This window comes from Plectropomus leopardus, chromosome 6, assembly GCF_008729295.1.
Source record: "Plectropomus leopardus isolate mb chromosome 6, YSFRI_Pleo_2.0, whole genome shotgun sequence".
NCBI lineage: Eukaryota > Metazoa > Chordata > Actinopteri > Perciformes > Serranidae > Plectropomus > Plectropomus leopardus.
Genome location: NC_056468.1, coordinates 19426377 through 19447972, shown reverse-complemented (window position 1 = coordinate 19447972; position 21596 = coordinate 19426377). Strand labels below are relative to the sequence as shown.

At 41.9% G+C, this 21596-nt stretch overlaps 1 protein-coding gene across 4 annotated transcripts in view; it reads left to right on the top strand.

Annotated features, from left to right (window-relative positions):
* Nucleotides 1-1238: 1238 nt before the first annotated feature.
* LOC121944351 (membrane-associated phosphatidylinositol transfer protein 2-like) overlaps nucleotides 1239-21596 on the top strand; it is a 37761-nt gene continuing 17403 nt past the window's right edge. For all 4 annotated transcript variants that reach the window (XM_042488114.1, XM_042488112.1, XM_042488113.1 and 1 more), the window contains exons 1-12: nucleotides 1239-1392; nucleotides 7099-7313; nucleotides 8818-8939; nucleotides 9577-9810; nucleotides 10237-10572; nucleotides 12985-13080; nucleotides 16402-16506; nucleotides 16586-16650; nucleotides 18083-18327; nucleotides 18566-18755; nucleotides 20962-21081; nucleotides 21297-21511. In XM_042488114.1, the coding sequence (XP_042344048.1) occupies nucleotides 1315-1392; nucleotides 7099-7313; nucleotides 8818-8939; nucleotides 9577-9810; nucleotides 10237-10572; nucleotides 12985-13080; nucleotides 16402-16506; nucleotides 16586-16650; nucleotides 18083-18327; nucleotides 18566-18755; nucleotides 20962-21081; nucleotides 21297-21511 (2021 nt within the window). In that variant the 5' untranslated portion in view covers nucleotides 1239-1314. The remainder of the gene's footprint in view (nucleotides 1393-7098; nucleotides 7314-8817; nucleotides 8940-9576; nucleotides 9811-10236; nucleotides 10573-12984; nucleotides 13081-16401; nucleotides 16507-16585; nucleotides 16651-18082; nucleotides 18328-18565; nucleotides 18756-20961; nucleotides 21082-21296; nucleotides 21512-21596) is intronic.

The window sequence follows — 21596 nt, the reverse complement described above, 5'->3', positions numbered from 1 at the left end:
TTACACTATAGACTTTTAAATCGTAGTTGTTGCATTATTAACAGGTGTGGAGCTCCTTTCCAGAGAATAGGAAACATTATCTAGAATTTCTGCCTACTGCCTTCAGTAGTTTTGTTTTCTGCTCCAAGGACTGAAGTTTTACTGGTCTGTCTTAAATATTCAGTCAGGTGCTTCATCACTCATTGTGATGGAAGAAATCTTTCATATATCAATCTCCTTATTGACTCCTCTTCAGTTAATGTGTCACACTTCGCTGACAGTCCATGTAGTCATGATCTTGTTTTGTACTCGCTTGGCTTCGGAGCTGTTCTTCTCTAATCGGTCAAAAGCAGACTTCTGCAACTCACGCCACCCACACGTTGGTTATGTATAGCCCACACCTACCCCCTATCTGCCCAGTGGTTTGAAAACAGTGCTTTGTGTAATTCTAAGGCTGCTATTTGTGAAACCTCGATCATGCACGGGGGGCTCTTACAATGTTATGTAATGCTTCCCCACTCAACTGTAATCCCTCTTACACTGAGTGAGCCCCCCATGTGACGGTGCTGAAGGTTTGGGAGAGACAGGGTGGCTGTTGGGACCGGCGGCAAGGCACTGGTGCTCTTTGTAGACTCTTGCTACCCGCCCCACTCTCACACACATACACACACACTGAGCTGTGGCCTGTGTATAAGAAGAGAAGTTTATCCTGGAAAATGCCTTACTTGGATTTAGAAGCTGGATGGAGACACACCGCTGATGCTTGTCCGTAGTGCCTGGGCTTGGAACAGATATACATTAACTACATTGAGCATATGTCCTAAATGACACGCCTGCTCTCCTCTCCTCTTCATCTGCGTGTGAGCCACGAGACTGAATCTTTGTCTTCGGTTACGTGTAGAGGAATCTTGCAGCTACTGAAATTCGTCTGCATGCTTTTATCTTTTTCTTGTGATGTTGCTGATGGAGGCTGGTTTCTAATTTTGAGTGATGGATGTTGATAAAGACCTGTTTGAAGAACCATTAAGTTTTTTTTGGAGATCCAGAAATCAGATTAGGGTTAACTGCATGTTTTGACTCTTAACAAACATGACTGACTGGATGCTTGCAGGTATTTATGTTCAAATATATTCACAGCTTTGATGCTTTTATTTTTTTCTTCCCCTGCAGGAGCCGTCAATGTGGTCTTCAGCTGGTGATTTGACAAGTCACATATAGGAGCCCCCCGAGTCTCTGAATGGGCACGCGCGTTTCCCTTCCCTCTGTCCCTCCCTCCCCCTCTTCCCTTGTCAATCTTCTCCCTGATCCCCTTTTCCTCCTCCACCAAGATTCACCATGCTCATCAAGGAGTACCGCATCCCCATGCCCATGAGTGTGGAGGAGTACCGCATTGCTCAGCTCTATATGATCCAGGTGAGGTCACATTCCACACCAAATTCTCACTCACACTCGCCTGGCCAAAAACACAGCCAAGTGGAGCAGAAACCCAGAGACAAAGAACCAGCAGTCAGAGAGGAGAAAAATTAACACAGGGTGCAATCACAGTGTGCCCAATTATGAAATGATTGGTCACACGGTCTGACGTCGGTGGAGTAATGGAACAAAGAGAGCTTGTGTGCTGATAGATTATCCAATTTAAACTCTCTGAAGCTGGCTGTTTCCACCCGTCATAGACTGCATGTTTCTTCAAGAGGAGGGTGGGGGCACCCGACTTTCACTGCAAGCTGGGTGCACACACACATACAATGGAGATGGACAAACTGCTTTGTCTGTGTCAAGACAGTTTCATTTGTCAAAGCAGGCCCTTAGCTGGAGACTGGGCGTCTGTGTAAGAGCTTTAGGGTTGACAGCTCCAAGCAGGAACTGCTGATTTATACAGCTTTAGTTATACTGTGTCGCAACATATTTTCTCTGCGTATGACATGTGTACATGAAGGAGGATTTATTTAATCCACTGGTACTGCCAGGTGCACTGTGAGCAGCAGTGCACAGGAGAGGCATGGAGAGCGATTACAATGACTCGGACTGTGGTTTCAAAAAAAAACCAACTGCATTATTTAGTTACTATTTTTAAAGTACTGTGAACATTTCATAATTAAGGTGAAGTTTTTGTTAAATTTATGCCGTTTGAGGGACATGCCGATCTTGGTAGTATTCAGCAGCTGTGCTGGGATTTGAACTGCGTGGTTATGTAATGTGTTTCCCGAGTGGTTTTACGTTTGTTGAAGAGCAGGTTGAAGTTACAGGCCTGTTTGATCAGGTTGTCAAGGAGTGCTTTCATCAGGAAATAAGAATCATTAGAGGTGTGTGAAATATTCACGGTGGTGTCAAGTGAAATCAGCAGCTATATCTTAATCTGGTAAATTTATGCTAGATTTACACTGAAGGATTATTTCACCTACAAAAATGATAAATAACCCACAATTACTCAATTACTCACCCCCATTTATGTTGAATTCTTTAAGAAAACCTTGTTTTCCTTGCATGCCTCCGTGGTGAATGAGGAATCTAAAAAAGATGAAAATTCTTGATGAACTGAGGTCACAGGAGGCTGCCTTTTTCAACAACAAAACTGCATCAAAACTTTTACACAACTTGTGCAGTATAACCCAAGCCTCATCTGTCCCGTCGTATTTTCAGTACTCCCAAACATGTGCATTTCCACTGAAACTGTACTATTGAAAACACTTCCACATAAATCACGCACGAGTAGCACCTCTGGGCAAGTGCATGTGCGTTTGAACTCAGTGGAATACAAGAGCTAGGATAAATGCACATGCTTTTACGGGTGTGCTACTTGTATGTGGAAGTGTTTTGGGTAGTAAAATTGTGCGAGTAAAACAATAATACTGAGCATACAACTGGATAAATGAGACTTGGATTATACTGCGCAAGTTGTGGGAGAGTTTGTTAACAGGTGTTGTGACATAGTTTTGCAGCTGTTAAACACAACCCTCATTTATTCAGTTTCATTAAGTATTTTGTCCAATTTTGCCAGAAAAACTATTTTTTCTATGTAAATTCAATGCAAAACAGGGTCAGGAATTGGTATACAACTAATCATTTTGTGGGTGAAGTATTCCTTTAACTTCTCTTTACAGCCAACACAAGTATATTTGTCTTTGTAAGTGTTACCAAGCTTATACTCACACACTCACACACTTATACTATACATTTATTTGAGTTAGGTGATCATGCGTGGGAGCTGTGTTGGTTTACTGCAGCCCTCAGGGAGCAGCTCCATAGGAGAATTTAAACATGTAGACTGCGTGCAGAAACCCTCTGCATGCCTTAAAGCTGTTGACCTTGCCATAGAGAGGGCTTTGTTAATCACACACCCGTGTTAATTAGTGTTTATGTTTACTAAGTTGTCTAAAATAAATACCCACCCACTGGTATAATACTGCAACACGAGCTGCAGCTTTGCTCACCTGTATTTACTCAGAGGGCCTCTCCTTTTCCTCTATATACAATGAAGACAGTTAGTCAAGTGTTTCTGTCTGAATACTATCTTGAAAGATCAGTTGTAGTTGCATTTTCTCAATGTCCTGTCAGCACAAATGGAAGCAATATTAGATGATCACAGCACATGTCAACTAAGAGAATACCCGTCTCTAAAATAATATCAAACTTTTCAGTTGATTACCTTGTCTGCTGCTCTTCTTCATGCCCTCCCCCCGGTGCACTAAACAGACAGGTAATCAAGCTGAGCTGTAGATGGCAGTGAACATGACTCAGCAGTCATGCCCCAAATCAAGCAGACCTGCGCCACACTGCTACACGTTTGATCATTTCTTCTGCACATTAACTACGGTATTTGTTTTGACCTACTTTGCTTTCAAATCTTCTGCATGCCCTGTGTAAGGTTTTGTCAGACAGGACATCACACACGTGCGGGCAGGTTTACAAAGTCTGTGAAACAAGCGGTTGTACATGCTCAAGCATGTAAACACAATGATGGGAAGAGGAATTTTTACATTAGTGACCCATAGTTACCTTTCCCCCTGACCTCACCCTCTCCGCACAGCCTTGTTGCTGTGAGGCTTCTGTCACCATGGCAACCATGACATCAGCAGCGTGCCGGTGGTCAGGTTTTGTTCGAGAGAGGGAGTGAATGAAAAGAGGAAATGGAGGATAAAAAGAGAGGTTGCAAAGGAGGGAGGGGAAGAAATGAGAGAGGGGGTGGAAGGAAAAGAGAGAGACAGAGAGAGATTGTGCTGTATTTTGGGCAAAGAGGATTTTGCTGGTGTCTGCGGATACCCTCGCTTCATTGCTGTATGTTACCAGGGCAACTGCAGCATGTAGGCTTGCCTGCCTGCGATCCATCCCTGGTGTAAGCCTCATAGATGAAGTCAGGGCCTTAGGACAGCCTGGTCATATCTGCACTTGAGCTGGCAATGCCCCGCCCCATCCCTCCTCTCACTTCCTCTCCTTTGCCCTCAGAATGCCGCCGCCTTATTTGATAGCTAAATGTAAATTCATTACAACCACTTGGGGATTTGCAGTAATGCACGGAGCGAACGCAGAATGTGTGAGAAATTAAATATGAGAAGATCTCACTGTGTCTCATTCATCCGCACACATCCATCACATTCTGACTAAGCAACTGTATCTGTGGAGTGAAGTGAAAAGAGGCATCTCAAACAGGAAACACGCCTCACTGAGTTGACGGCAAGAGGAAAAAACCAGGATGTGACTCTCATCCTGTCAGAGCAGTCAAATCTAAACACATACTGTAGGCTTTCATGGTGATGGCTTTCATTTGTAAAGGTTTGATGGCTGTTTAAAGAAAGGTAGGCGAGAGAGACAGAGTGGGTTGTGGCAAAGGTTTTAGGGCTGGACTTGAACTCACAACACAGCAGCACTTACTGAACCAAAAAGGATTTAACAGTATAGCCGTGTAAATGACCCCCCCCCGTGGAGACAGTAGACACATTTCCAGAGACTCTACCCGCTTCTTCATTTCTGTTCCCCTCCGGTACAGTTTACATCTGCACACACGGACAAATCCAACTTTACTTTAATTCAACTTTAAGTATGTTACCGCACTTCCTGTTTTCCCTGAGGGAGCGGCTGCGCCCTGGCCAGAGTTTTGTAATCTTTATTCGCTGAACTGGAGAGAATCATCCGTTGATCCAGGAGGGAGAAGACTCCGTGTTTGGCAGGCTGCTGTCACCTGTCAGCGCCCTAATTAATGAGCGAGTCCACAGCAAACACAAAGAAACTCTTTTCTTCTTTTTACCTAGACTACTGGCTTCATATCCAGACATAATTCACCATCGTTTGGAATTGTCTGTATACAAAGGAACGATAATTACATTTGGAGCTCAACAGCAGTGTATCTCTCAAACTATAATGATAATGGTGCTCACAGTAATGCACCGAGCTTATTGTAATCAGTCTAACTGAAAAGCCAACTGAGAGCGCTCTGTGCAAGTGGAATCTAAAATATCTTTTATTGCATTTTGGGGTAAACTCCTGTACACAGTTTGCTTAAAAGGACAGTTCACTTCAAGTCAAAAATCCAAATTTATTCTCTTACCTTTAGTGCTATATATCAATCTAGACTGTGCGAGTTGCGAGGTCTTGATGCAAGTCTGAAAAATTTCGGATGTAGAGATGTCTGTCTTCGTCGCAGTATGAACTAAATAGCACTCGGCTTATTGTGTTCAAAGCACCAAAAAACTTAATTTGCAAAACTCAACTCAAACCTCTTTGCGAGCAGGTTTCTTCTTTTCTTAAACTACACCCACTACTCGTATCACCGCCAGAAGGAAACGTGCATCTACTCATGGATGAGAGACCCGTGCTTGTGACAACGGAGATGTAAACATTAATGGTGTCCTCTTAAGCTGCGCTGTAACACTAACTGCCTCAGTGGTGCTAGGTGAGCTAGCAGTAGGTGTACACTTCTTTCTGCGTAGTGATATGGTTGGCAGGAGTACCATGATAGAAAGAAAATAGTTCCTTCATGAAACTGCTCACAATAAGGTCTGTGGATTATCTTGAGTAACTGGTCTGTTTTTCAAATGTATTTTTGGCACTTTTAGCGCCACACGCCAGGTGCCATCTAGTTCCACTATATTTGAGAGAGGGCATAAATCTCCATGGCTGATATCTTTTTTTAACAACTTACACCAAAACAATCTAGATTGATAAATGGCACAACAGGTAAGAGAAAAAAATGAATTTTTGATTTTTGGGGTGAACTGTTCTATAAATGGATTAATCTTTGTACTGGCATCCTACCTGTGTATATACAGTGTATATACAGCCAGTTTGACGGAGCTGTGGCGTCTGTGCTGTGTCTTTGGAGCTGTGTCTGGGCTGTTGAGAGCAGAGCGGGTGGCTAATGAATGACCTGTCAGAGGTAATGAGGTCCGGAGTGCTGGACGCCTCATGGCTTCCTCCTTCCCACTCCACTGACTCACTGCTCGCCTCCATCACCTCTCCCCGCTGGACTGCATAGAGAAATGTCTCCCTATTATCCCAGCGCTGCACTAAATACTGTGTTTAACATGCGTTGTGTATGTTACTTTGTGTAAGTGGAACGACCGGACCGACGAGAAAAAAGGGAAGATGATACATCAGCAATCTCTGACATTTATGGTCCTCGCTCTTTGCTCCCTGTGTTTTAATAACGTCAGCACTTGGACTCTGCTCTGCTGTCCACATTTCCTGTTTTACTGATTTCATAACAATCACAAATCTTCCTCTTGCTATCCTGTCTTTAAGCTTTGAGTCACTGAGTTGTTAGTCTACTCAACTGCATCCACAGGCTCCACCCAGTCTCTCTTCCTGTGTGCACCTGGAATGTAAATATGGGAAAGGTGTGGCTCCATGAGCTGGTTTTCGGCTTCCTGATTTGCAATTCAGAGCTGGCAGAGCTTCCAGGCAGCTATTAATTTCAGTGTGTGTCATCTTGTGTCAGATTCTTATTTGCAAAGCATGTCCATTCATTTGTTTGTTTCTGGTCCCTCTTAAACATTTGTTTCAGATCAAGGGTAAATTAATAGTCATATTTTTAAATGTAACACTCCTTTTACACACTAGTATTTATCTGCAAACGTGAACGCTTTGCCAATTCACTTTAACCTCATTTCATTATTCCTCTCACAGAAAAAGAGCAGAGAAGAGAGCTGTGGTGAAGGTAGCGGGGTGGAGATTCTTGAGAACAAGCCCTACACAGATGGACCGGGTGGGACGGGCCAGTACACCCACAAGGTTTACCATATTGGCATGCACATTCCCAGCTGGTTCCGCTCCATCTTGCCCAAAGCAGCACTGAGGGTTGAAGAGGAGTCCTGGAACGCCTACCCTTACACCCGCACCAGGTGAGGTTCGCAGGAAGGCCACCTCCACACCCCTTCAGAGCAGGAGTGAGAGTGCATTAAACTCTGCCAAGGCTGCACATAATTCTAAATGTGCTACTTTAATAATAGAAATGCTCTGTGCCTGGGTGTCTTACTGCTGCAGCTGATAGGTGCACAAAAAAGAAATCATTCCCCACCTATTTGTAATTTCAACCTTTCTCATACTCAGTTTAATGCATATAAAATGCAGTTAGTGGGGAGAGTGATGATGCCACCTTCTCTTAAACGTAAAGTATGTAAAATTCTGAATCTCCACCGCAGTATGGCATCTGGGGCACGGGCTGCTCGGCTGTGCTCACCTTTTTCTAGTCCAGATTTTGAGGAGGTTTCTACAGTGAGCCAGATTATCCACAGAGGTCTCTTCCTTTCTAAAACAAGCAGACCTGGTGATGTAAACTGATCAAAAAATGAATAAAGCAGTTTCAATTTAAAGGTCTGTGTATTTCTGACATACTTTGGCATGTCACTGCGAGCAGCTTGTCCAGCCCATGCTAATGTAAAGTCCCCTTTTTTCTCTGATAACTTAAGATCCAGACTTTCAGGAGGATTCTAACGAAAGCCAAATTGCGCACAAAGGTTGCGTCCTTTTCAAAACAAATGGATCTGGTTATTTTAACTGCTAAAAATCACTGAATAAAGCACTTTTATGTTAGAAACAGTGTAACTCCGGCGCCGCTCATTGCAGTTGGGCTTCTATCTGTGGTGGCTGCTGCGAGAATGCGACCGGCTGTATCTGGAGCCTGTGTTTGGTTTGACTGTTGTGGGCTACTGTAGACACATGGCGGTGAACATGTTGATCTCCACAAACTAGGGACCCTAGATGTTAACAGCTCATTCTTGGGTCAGGAGAACAAAACTGTTATTATTTTCAGGCAATAATACAGTAACAAAAACATTCTTATTGTATCATATTATGATTCTGCCAATACTTCCCCCTAAATCCGACACACTGTCCGTTGAAGTTGTGCTCTAGCTGCTGTCCTTCAGTAAAAGCCAAGAGAAAATAGAGACCTGAGAATAAGTTGTCAGACCATCAGATCGGCATGTGGCCAGCAGCGCTCACAGGCTGTTAGATGTTGATGGCCCCTCATTCTGAGGGTGTCAGCGTGTTTGTCTGTGTGGGGCCTGACAAACACAAAGACGTGAAGGTGCTGAACAGAGACGTGCCCTTGACTGCACTGTCAGGATATTGATAGACTGCAAGTGCCTGTTGACACGTCTATTCAACCAGTGACAGCTTTGCCGCAGACGCCTCAGATGCAACAGATGGGCATGGCTCACACGTTTCCTATCCTCGGCAGTGAGAGGGTGTTGTCACTCTTAATAAAATAGTTCTGATCTTGAGCCATTGAGTCGAGAAATAAGTCTCTTAATGAAGGCAGATGTCAGCCCATAATGCAGTCTGCTTCTTTTGGACGTTTGTTCCATTACATTTGTCCTGATATTGTTGCTCCTTCTCCTTCAGATACACCTGCCCCTTCGTTGAGAAGTTCTCCATTGACATTGAGACCTACTACAAGCCCGACACAGGCAACCAAGCAGATGTCTTCAACATGTCTGCAGCAGAGAAGAGACAGAGATCTATTGGTGAGACAATTTCATACTGATCCTGAACCACCACAACTTAAATTAAAATGCTGAAATATTAAAAGCTAGATATCAAGATACTTTCAAAGTCTGCCACATAGAAAGCCCATCATACATTCTCTTATTTTGAGATTGAAGATAACAATTTACAGTGTAGCTACACTAGAGAACAAACAAAGCTAGCAATGACCCTTTCCTGCAATACTTTTTAAGGTGATCTGTTATTATTAGGTTTAATCTGATGGTGGCTTGATACTAGTCCTCTTGTGTCTCAAACAAGTGAGGCCCACCTGTGGCAATTTAGTGGTACTGCATATGTTTTTTTTGTAATGTTGGGTAGCATGTTTTTTTAATGAAGTTGCAATGAAAAAAAATAATGGTTTAAGGGCATGCTGTGGCCCAGTGACAACTTTGACTGTAATGATTTTAATTAATAACTTAGTCTTTTGTATCTATTTTTGCCAAGAATGTTTTCAAACACAAGTACATAAAGGCTTTACAATCCTCTCATCCACTTATGTACTCTTGTCCTTCTCTATGATATTAAAGACACACAAAGCACAACATAATTTACTCAATACACTCAAAATACCTGGCTCTATCAGTAATTGCTTTCTGAAACTGCTTTCTTTGGCAGACCCAATCGACATAGTGACAGATCCCATTCCCCCTCATGAGTACAAAGCAGAGGAGGACACACGCCTCTACAAGTCAGCCAAGACCCAGAGGGGTCCTCTGCGGGACGACTGGATAGAGGAGTACAACAATAACCCAGGGAAGACCCCCATCATGTGTGCCTACAAACTCTGTAAGGTGGAGTTTCGCTACTGGGGCATGCAGTCGAAGATTGAACGCTTCATCCATGATGTTGGTGAGTGTGCTGTGACCGATGTTAGTCTTTTATCCAATTTAACAGCATATTTTGCCAGAAATTATATCTAATTTACATATGAATTTAGAAACTTTATGATCTATAGAAGTAGGTGCATACAGGGTTCCTGCTGATCCTAAAAAAGTGTTAAACTTTTTATCTGAGGTTGCATTATAACATTTCAAAATAACTGGTAACATTTTATTTATTATCATATTTATTGTCATTGTTATTAATGATGATGATGATGATTATGATAATAATAATAATAATAATAATTAGTGATTGGTATCAGTTCATGTTTTCTTTTTCTTCAATTTTGGTTGTCATAAAATTGGTCCTAAAACAGCCTTAAAAAGTCTTAAATCTATCCTTCCTTAAGCTGTAGGAACCCTGTGCATAATATTTTCCATTGTCTCCTCCTAGGATTGAGAAAGGTGATGGTGCGTGCCCACCGGCAGGCCTGGTGCTGGCAAGACGAGTGGTATGGTCTGACCATGGAGGACATCCGACAGCTTGAGCTGGAGACGCAGCTGGCTCTGGCCACGAAGATGGCCCAGTTCAGTCAAGCAGAAGAGGCCACAGAGGCCAACGGAGGTGCGCCATCTCCGGACAAAGACCAGGAGGTTAAGGAGGCGATAAGCTCCATTGAAGCTGAGGAGGTGGTTGTCAGCTCAGGAGGAGAGACTCTCCAGCCACGAGGTGTACTGACCAAGCAGTGGTCCACTTCATCCAGATCCTCCCGCTCATCCAAAAGAGGAGGTGAGACGCACGCCGTCTTCACATACTCATTTCTCACCTCTGTGTGAGACTGTGCTGTCCTGAGCCGTACTCCTTCCTTCACACATTTTCACATCTATTATTACACACCATCGTCCCTTTAAGCATCATTTGTTCAGTCTGGACTCTTTTCCACCTTAAAGTTGGGCTGTTGCAATAACTGCAGTATTGCAATACCACACTATTGACAAGGGGATGACAAACACCTGCCACAACTGCTGATGTTACTGGTTTTTCTTTGTGTCATGGGAGTGCCACATATTTACACTCTGCTACCAACACCAGCGGTGTGACAAGCCATTGAGTGTCTATTCTGTGCTGAGCACTACACGTTAGTTGACAAATGTTAAACTTTGGGTGAAATGCTGTAACTGCTCATCACTGTCACTTTCTACCCAGCCATCCAGTCACAGAGAAAGAGGGTCTTGACAAATATCTCAAAGACAAACTGTCATATCGCTGAAGAGCAACAATGGAGGAGAAATTAATACAGAATCTACACAGACCAGTGGGTCCATCCTCTCTCTCCCTACATGCGTTCATCCTCTCTCTCATCTTAGCCCTCCTTTCATCCAGAGCAAGTACTCTACATTGTGCCGACATTTTTACTTCTGCGGATATTCTGTATCATAGCAACCAGACACAGCCAAAGTATCTCAGCTGAAAAAACAATGTGCCCCACATTGCACCTCATTGCCCTTCTGTTTTCTGCACAAGTTTTTAATTTTTTTTTAAACTGTCATCTTTTTAAAAAGCAACAATTTACCTACCAATCACGTAGCAATAAAGGTTATTCACAAAGCATTAAAATCAGTAATTTGCAAAAACAACAAAAATGGCGGTAATACAGCATATCGTCACTATTGAGCCCTCCTTAATCACAGCAGAGGAAATCCCATTGCCTCTACAGCTCTATCTGAAAGGTTGAGGTTTACTAACAAGTCAAACGGTTCCATAAGTAAACACACTTTTGATATTTGAGACGTGTCCTGACTGGCAGCTAGTATGTGAAGAATTTAACAAGGTTATGCGTCAAGGCTGTGCAAAGCTAAAATAGCACTTTGCTTTTTCTCTTTGTATGAATGGGTCATCTCCATGTAGTAAAATGCTAATTCTTCCCCAATGAGTCGTTGGTGTATCAAACACGAACCTCCCTGTGAGCTTGAAAGGTGGCTGTTAAAGTTACTGGTTTCTTTTTGCACACAGGAATTCTGTTGGTTAAATTAATGTGGGTTACAGTGGATTTCTATGAAGACAAATTGCCGCGAAACTCTGTGGCTCCTCAGGAAGCCTGTAATAGTAACGTAAAAGTGCTGTCATTTCTTTTTTAAAAGTGTATCGCAGTAGATACACATAATTTCAAGTTGGCTAATGGCCACTTTTTCTGTGCACAGGACACCCATTGCTTGTCTGTCTGTGGTTTTAATTGGTTAATCTCTCCCTAAAGATAGTAGATACTGATGAAAGATAAAGACAAAAACACTATGAATCAGAGTCTACTGACGAGCTCTGGGCTCAAATTGTTGAATTGGCGTTAATAAAATCAAACATTTTAGGAGCAGCTCTTTTGTATTCAGACTCTGCTTTCGTGCCACGTTTTGCTCCTGTTTCCGGCACCTGATGATAATTGGATTGTTTTTGCTCTGCTTGACTATTTTCACTAATGCCTCCACATTTGCTGCACCATCCAACTTACCTCCCCTCACCCCTACAACTCGGTGAATCTCACCTGGGTTATTTTTAGCCACAGTTGCGACATCACGAACCACATGTCCGAACACACCCATCTCCAGTGTCACCCTTACCTCGCGGCAGCGCTCACTGTAGCCGCCACCTGGACCCCGACTCTCATTCAGCGCGCCTTGTTTCACCCCTGTAACTCCCCCCTGTGGTTCTTTCCTGGTCTATTTTTAGCAGCAGTGCTGACGTCACAGACCAGAGCAGGCTGACGCTGTTTGCAGTGTCCCTCCCCTCCACCACTGCTGTTTCCTCCTGTGCACTGACAGCTACAGCTGTGCCCATCTCTCACCAGCCTGCCCCTCAGAGCTGCACCCCCTCTCTGCCTCCACACTAATTATGTATGAGGAATAGACTGGAGACACGTAATAGACAAGGCCTGCTTTTAGTATTTCCATTTTTCTAACTGGCATTTGATTGTCGCGGTGCTTGTAGCTTGTCTGTGTTACATCGGGCCTCACTTTTCACACACACACACCCCTGACCACCAAGCAGTCCATCTGTGATTAACTAATGCACCACGGAGACTGTTGAATGTTTATGTAACACTGTGTGTGTCTGTGTGTGTGCGTGTGTGTGTTAAAAAGGGAAAAAGAGAGGCTGAAACACATGTCCCAAAAATAACAGTGAATTTTTTGTTCATGTGCTGTGTTTCAGTGAGTCCATCACGTCACAGCATCTCAGAGTGGAGGATGCAGAGCATAGCGCGAGACTCAGACGACAGCTCGGACGAGGAGTTTTTCGACGCTCATGGTAACAGCAGTTTTGTTTTAATTTTAAATTGGAGTTGTTAGGTAGATGGATAGATGAGTTTATTGTGATCACTTTTCCCCAAAACCTGCATGTTCTCCTCTCCCCTGACTCTACATGCATCTCTTTAACGACAGATCAGTTCTTAAGCTTCCCAGATACCCAGCATGCTTTGGGGCTGCAGTTGAAATAGGTGGGTGTGGTGCAACACCCATGCTCTCTGCTGGATGAGTTTGGCCGAGGACGAAGGGCCAGATCTCGCATCTTTCAACGTCCATTTCAGAAATCACAATCGTCTCTGCCCATCAGTCCCACTCTCACCAGCACACTCCAGCTCCTGCATCATCGTTTACACAAACACACACGATCTTATACAGTTCATTATACGTCTGAGCAATAAATGATCCCTCCCCAAATAAACCACCAGTGTTTGTGTGGTGAAATTGTTTAATAACAATTAGTCACAATGATGAAGCACGAATAAAATCCTGCTGTCATTTATTATACTGATGCTGATTTAGCTGCACTCATTTGTTTCCACCTGTTTAAAGTTAAACACATTTCTTCTCATGTCTTTGTGAGTAACTGAATGCAATCATTAGACTGAACAGTGTTGACAATCGATAATTTATTCTGTGTTGCAGTATTCATATTTGTATGGATTAATTATTGAGTGTTGGAAGTGAAAGCACATTGCATTTTATCAAATGAACAGATTATATGTACAACTATACTGTCGTGAATGAGTGCACACTACCCTCTGTCTCAGTGACAGTTAATACAGCGACTACTGAAGTGCTGCTCCAGTGCCCATCGCAGTATATTTTTGACTTACAGATGTTCCTAGACTGCTGAGATGACTGTATGAAATAAGCAGTTATTTCATTTTGGTAAATAAAAAAGTATAAAGTTGGGGCATCAAAATGAAGATGCAGTGTATATGAACACAAATGTGCGTCTTGGTGCCCGGATGAATCACATGATGGTGTTACAAAAATTACATTTGGAAACAGACTAACTTGGCTCAGACTGCCTTTGATATTACATTTCCATCTTTGTTTGTTGGTCCTCTTGCAGGAATCCCCTATTTCAAACACTTTTGACTGTTATGTTTCGCCTTTCAATGTTTCAGAGACAATTTTTTTTGCAAATGAATAAAGGAAAGCTTTAGGGAAACTCATCAAAGGGGCCACATTCAGTGTGTCTGCTCTAACATTGTTTATTAAGTAGGGGTCTGAGTTTCCGAATGATGGCACACATAAAAAGGACTGTTTACCCCAAATCAAAAAAACATATTTTTCTTCATACCTATAGTGCTATTTATCAATCTAGATATTTTTGAGTGTACGTTGCTGAGTGCTGGAGATATCGGCCGTAGAGATGTCTGCCTTCTCCAATGTAAATGATTTAGGTGGCACTCAGCTTATGGTGCTCAAAGCGCAAAAAAATTACATCTGAAAAACTCAACAGCAGTGTCTCACTACAGAAATCATGAGCAGGTTAATCCACAGATCTTGTTGTAAGCAGTTTCATGTAGGAACAACCAAATCACTGCTCAGAGGGCAGCCTACATCTACTGTGAGTACACCTGGAACCACTGAGCAAGCGCTAATGTTACAGCTCATTCTACGACACCATTAATGTTTTCATCTCCTGCTGTCTGGAGCCTCTCGTCCATGAGTAGATGCACACTTCCTTCTGTGCAGTGATATGGTTGGTGGGTGTAGTTTTGCAGACATAAAATAGTTTCTACATGAAACTGCTCACAGCAAGGTCTGTGGATTATCTTGAGTAACCAGGTCAAGACACACTGCTGTTATTTTGAGTGCTGTTGAGTGAGTTTTTCAAATGCAATTTTTTGCGCTTTAAGCACCACAAGCTCAAGTTCCATTTTATTCAAGAGAAGGCAGCCAGATCTACGGTCAATACCTCCAATACTCGGCATCTTACAAAAAAACATTTTAGATATATATGTAGCACTACAGTGAAGAGGAAAAAATATGTATTTTTTGATTGTGGGGTTAACTGTCCCTTTAAGGTGTCTGACAAATCTAGTGTTGTGCCACTTATTCATTATAACAGAAAATAAACACAAAAAATCTGCAACAGTTACAAATTTCTATAGTCAAACTATTACACAACTTACAAATATAGCTAGAACAAAATGATCTTAATTGATTTATTATTTAACAAAGTAAAGATACCTTTCTACTTAAACAGCTTTTTAAAATCCAGTTTAAGACTGGATTGTTTTTTAGATAACTATACATAAAAGAAATGAGGCAACTGAGAAAATACCTTAAGAAGCAGTAAAAGAAAAAGTCACTTGATGTTGAGCTGTGTACAGAACACATTATCTCTGAGAAATTCATAAGACTCATGAGAGAAGTCTTACTCTGGTGTTTGTGTTTCTTAGAAGCTGGCTGCAAATCCCTGATGATTTACATTTTTTTTACAACAGTAGAGCGCCAACAGTAAGTCAATCAATAACCAATTGAAAGAAAATAATCACCAACTATTTTGATATATTAATCATTTTTCAAGCATTCCAGTTGGGTTTTGGTCTGCTGGTCTGCATTTAATGAAGTCGTTTTTTACTCTGGGATATTGTGATGAGCATTTTTCACAATTTTTTGACATTTTATAGACTACACAATAAATCGATAAATTTGAGCAGATTAATCGATAATGAAAACAATTGTTAGCTGCAGCCCCGAACAGCAGTTGCATAATTTGAATTTGGAGTATTGGAATTGCATGACATATCTACATTTAATTTTAGGTCAGATTTTTAAATACTATCTCTTGATGCTGAACCTTCCTTCTTAAATTACAGATTCACGTCAGTGGATGGATAACAAAGTCCATTTGTGCATTTATGTAAATCCAAAAGATAGATGCAAGTTCAAACCTTTTCTCTGTAGCTAATTGTTAAGTGAATAGATTTGTTTCTATGTTGAAAATCCATTATGGTAATAAAACCACACCGCTTCTTGGCCACTGTCCTAGAGCACACACATTGTCCTTTCCATTAGAGAAAATAACATGCACTTATCATCCAAAGGTGGAGACAGAGGTCATGTTTCAAACATTAAAAGTAACCCAGCAGAATATGCATGGTGACAATATTGTGTGGGAAAGCTTGAAAGGGTTCCTTTACGTTTGTCAACTGTTTTATTATATAATTGAATAAGCAAATATTACTCATACGACCCTGTTAATCACTATAAATCTAGTACACTGTTGGTGCAGTGACAATTTTTTAAACCCTGATTTGCATGTATAGTTAAGTTGATGATGATTTATCTTGTGTCGCCCCTGTAGAGGATCTCTCAGATGGCGAGGAAGTCCTCCCGAAGGAAATCGCCAAGTGGAACTCCAACGACCTCATGGACAAGATTGAAGCTGCAGACACAGAAGAAACCCCTGGTATGATGAAGACCACGAGCACTTCATCATGGAAAAGTCACTCTGCCTCAGTGCTTAATGTTGATGTGTGTGTTTGCAGGTGAGCTGTTCAAGGAAATGACGGTGGATTATGAAAGAGCAACCAGTGAGGATAGACTAGACGAGGTATGTGAGTCTGACAGTGAGTTCATATTTATGAAACGCAACCAACAGAATAATGTCTGAAATAAATTTTACCATCCGCAGAAGACGGCCCTCAGGACCCAAAAGCTTCTGTTAAACTTGATTTTATTTTACACTGAACAAAATATATAAGCTTTTATTTTTGCTTCCATTTTTCATGAGTTGAAATGAAAGCTCCCAGACTTTTTCTGTGCACACTGATCTGATCGGGACATCCCTTTTTGGACACATTGCCAAAGTCTCGGAAAAGACATAGAAGACAGCCTGTGGTCGAGAAATGAACATTCAATTCATGAGCAGCAGCTCTGGTGGACATCCGTGCAGTCAGCATGCCAATCGCGCGCACTCTCAAAAATTGCAACATCTGTGTCATTGTGTTGTGTGCTCAAACTGCACGTTTTCCTTCGACCATCCTTAGGCACACCTGTGTAGCAACAAGGCTGTTGCATCTCGATATATCACACCTGTCAGGTGGATGAATGTGCTCACTAACACAGATTTTAACTAATTTGTGACAAAATTCTAAAAAGTCTGATGTGTGCATAGAAAAAATCTTGGACCTTTTATTTCAACTCATGTAAATGTGAGTAAAAAAGCATTTATATTTAAACAGTCATTTTCATTACGTTTTCCACTTGGGGGGATAAGAGGAGGGCTGTTTGTCCCTGAGCCTCTCTGTCCTCTTGTGTTCAGATGCATGGCTCTGTTAGCCGCCAAGCTGATAGCTCTCCCATTCCCACCATCACGGTAACAAGGCACCAGTCAGTAAGTAAACATTTCGGCCTGAGTGCTTCCCGGCTGTGGGCTGCAGTAGCTCCACAGATACCCCCCCGTGAACAAACCCAGTACTTACTGCCCCCGTCCCTTTTGTCCCGCCGTTATCAAACCCAAATCCATGTGTACTCCTCAACCTCACCACCCTGTGTTCAACTTCTGTGTACCTGCAGCTCTGGCATTGAGTGTACACATAATAGTGCTGCTTTGAAAAAGTTTTGTGTCAGATTTAAAAGACAAAACTGCACATTATGTTGGTCTATTTAATGTGAGTCGTCCTCGGGAACTTGTCATTGTCTGCTGTTAGTTGAACAGTTGTCCAGGTGGAGTGCAGGTTGGCTCTGTCCTGTTTCCTTTCATGGTTCTCTGCCCGTTTCTGGTTGTGGGAAGACGTCTGTACAAACATTTTGTTGTGTGTGGTCCATGTTTGAAGAGATGGACCCAAGTATGACTCACAAATCTGACATAACACAAATAATTGTGATGCACAACAGCTTAGGCATTAATGTTTATTTGTGATTTCCCACTCAGTAAGCATGTTGTCTTTGGTCCTGCTGATGAAAAGTCTTTATACATCAGTTATTGAATATCCTCACAGAGCTTTTCCTCATCATCATTTTTTAAAAAATTCTGTTCTCAGGAGAGCTCGTCCCAGCAGTGTCTGCAACCCTCCAAGATCCATGTGCTGATCTTGGTTCTGCACGGAGGGAACATCCTGGACACAGGCGGAGGCGACCAGAACAGCAAGCAGGCCGACGTCAACACGATTAGTACAGCTTTTGAAACAGTCATGCGTGTTCACTACCCCGCAGCGCTGGGACGCATTGCCATCCGCTTGGTACCCTGCCCTGCCATCTGTGCCGAGGCCTTCTCCTTAGTGTCCAAGTAAGAGGACACACACGAGCACGTTTTTCTGCACGCTGCAAGCATTGTGGGTAATGATTGATGGCTTCTGTTTATTGACTGTGATTGCTGTTTGCTTTTGATGGAAAAGATCCAGGTGCAGCTCATGACCGTCGGCCCCATCCTCCTGTGTGTGTGTTTCTTCACACTCCTCCGTGGACTGCTTTGATAATAAAAATGTTTTTAATTCAATTTTGACAATTTGCATCTTTTGTCACAGCCTGAGCCCATACAGCTACGATGAGGGTTGTCTGTCCAGCAGCCAGGACCACATCCCCCTGGCAGCTCTGCCCCTCCTGGCCACCTCTGCTCCACAGTACCAGGAGGCCATGGCTACCGTCATTGTCAGAGCCAACCAGGTGTACACAGACTTCATAAAGTCTCTAGGCGGGGCGGCCTTCTCCGGCCAGGTCAGTTACTGAAGCACTCGGTGCTGTTAAATTCTCCAATACAAACAGTTACAAATTGTTTTGCCTTGTACTCGTAATTTCCATTTTATAACAATTTGCGATTATTTTATTATTCTCAAAGCAATATTTAAATACTCACAGTATCACAGCTGAGCCTGATCTTTAAGCTTGTGTGGATTGTTGCTTTTTATTGTGTGTGATTATTTTTTTATTGATGTAAACATGACTATAAAGTGGGTTGGGTTACAAGTTGCTCAAATAAAGCAGCTGAGTTTTATCAGATAGAACTGCAAGGAATAATCAATGAATTCATTTGTTGTCAACTATTTTATTAATCGCCAACTAATGTGATAAATGATTCATTGGTTTTAGTCATTTAAAATCGTGCTCTGATTCCAACATCTTCAATGTAAAAAATTTTTTTTACTCCTCTACAGCAGTAAACTAAATATTTTGGGGTTAATGACAAAACAAGACATTTGAGAATCTTGAGCTTTTGGAAATGCTCATTGACGCTAAAACTGACATTTTATAGACCAAATAACTAATCGATTAAGTAAGTGACAGGTTAATCGACAGTTAAAATAATAGTTAGTTGCAGCCATAATCACAAATGACCGTGCATTAATCAGCAAAAAGTTGCCAAGTAACTACAAACAAAACAAAATTCGCAGAAATAAGAGCACTTGTTCCACAACATCTTGTAATGACGTCTGGCATGTAAGGACTTGCTTTGGACGGTATGTTTAATAGTATCTCTCAAACCCTCTTTCTGAACTGTGCAACCCTCGGGCACTCCCATATCATATGAACAATGTTTCCAACACATTTTGAGTGCATAGTTTAGTTTAGTCATTGTAAAGCTTTCCTTTAATGCAGTGTGCGGGGAGTGAAGAATGTTCTGTACATGAAATGAAAATGAATAACTTAATGATTGGAGTTCCTGAAAGATAGTTGCATGTTCTGCCAGATTAGTTTTCCAATTTGAGTTGGAGCTATTTGAGGAGAGATCCGCCTTCCACAGTCTGTCAGTCGACAGGAGCTTACAGGAGGCCTTATGCAAGATGAAATAAATTGTCGCGACCGGTCTGCTGTCTCTGCATGCTTTCTTACATGACATAAATATCAGAGAGAGTGTGTGCACCTCTTTACTGCTCTATTGAGAGAGTGAAATGGGTTTGCTTCCCAGGTGGAGGGTATTGTGTTGAAAAATGGGAGCGTGAAGATTCCAGTTAGACAAACTTTTGCAGTGCTTTTTGGCCAGACGCCAGGTGGAGATTACTTCACTGATAATTGAGCCAAATTCCTTTCTTGATTGTTTGAGTTAAATGTTAGCGTAGATCAGATGTCGTAACCTTTGAAGGTGCACCGTGTTCCCTTCCATCGGCCTCCAAGAAACACAAGTTGGATTTAACCATTTGGTAACAGAGTGCGAGTACAAATCACCGTTGGCTTTACTCTGATTAGGTTCTACAAATCCCCTTTTGCTTGTTTTTGTCTTTGGAGAGTAGACATTTATTTGTTCAGTTTAATTTTAATTTATGTTTTATTTGAAAAGGGACAATGTACATTAATCAACATTCAAACAAATGTAAATGCACCTGAGTTTTCATCAGCAGTCCCTTGTCCTGATGTTATTAGGCATCCTAGAATGATAAAAAGAATACAGTAGGTACAATATTTCAAAAATACAACAATGTAATAACAAGACAGTTAAACAACAAGAGCAGATAAATCTAAACAGCAGATGATACAGATACAGTGTGAGTGCGGTCATTTTAAAGTGATATAATAGTCTCAGTGTTGACACGTTGGTTCTTAATTTCTTAACATTACACTAACATGATCAATATGATAGCAACTCTAACTGATTGTGGTGCTACTTGATAACATTGATGAGAATCTCTGAAGAAAAAGACGGCCTGGCTAAATTCAGTTTTTGTGAGCTGTTGTTATATCTAAATATTAAAACACCTTGATAATTAATTCATCATTATAAAACCATATGACAATAAATGCTAACATAATTGAACATTTTCTCATGTTAAAATACTATTGTTTTTACTTCATGGAAACCAGCTTTTTATAAGCATATTCACTGTTTGTGTCAATAATCTTTGTTGGAACAGGTGTATATATGTATGTATGTATGTCAAAAATATAATTATTGTTTATTTATTTAATATCTGACCATTGACCTCTCCAGGTGTGCCTCATTGGGGACTGTGTTGGAGGAATCTTGGGGTTTGACGCGCTGTGCAGTAGCAATCAGACAGTTAATGAAAGCCAGAACAGCAGCCGCAGGGGCAGTGTCGTCAGCGTACAGGTAAGAGACAAAACATCACAAAAAAAAACTCACAAATGCTTTTCTCTGTTTTGTCAACTGCAACAAACATAAATATGATTATATCAGAAATTCACTCAGACGTTCCTTCTGAAAATATGCCCTAAAACTACAATTTGTACAATTTAATCCCTCTTTCTTCATCATATGGTGTGCTGTTAGTTTTCATGACAAATGTTCCTGAACCTCCTCCGCAGGACCAGGACCTCCTCTCTCCTGGCATCATTGTCAACAGTGGGCACGGATCAGCCTCTCCGACACTGGAGGGGAGCCGCCACCTTAGTCGCAGTAATATCGACATTCCTCGTGCCAGCACAGGTGACGACACCAAGCGACAACTGCCACGCAAAAGAAGCGACTCCTCCACCTACGAGCTAGACACAATAAAACAACACCAGGCCTTCCTGACCAGGTGTGTTGTGTGTGGGAGGACAAAAATCCTGACCTGGGAGATGACCTCAGTCTCTTTTTCTTATTTTATGCACTGTCTGAGTATG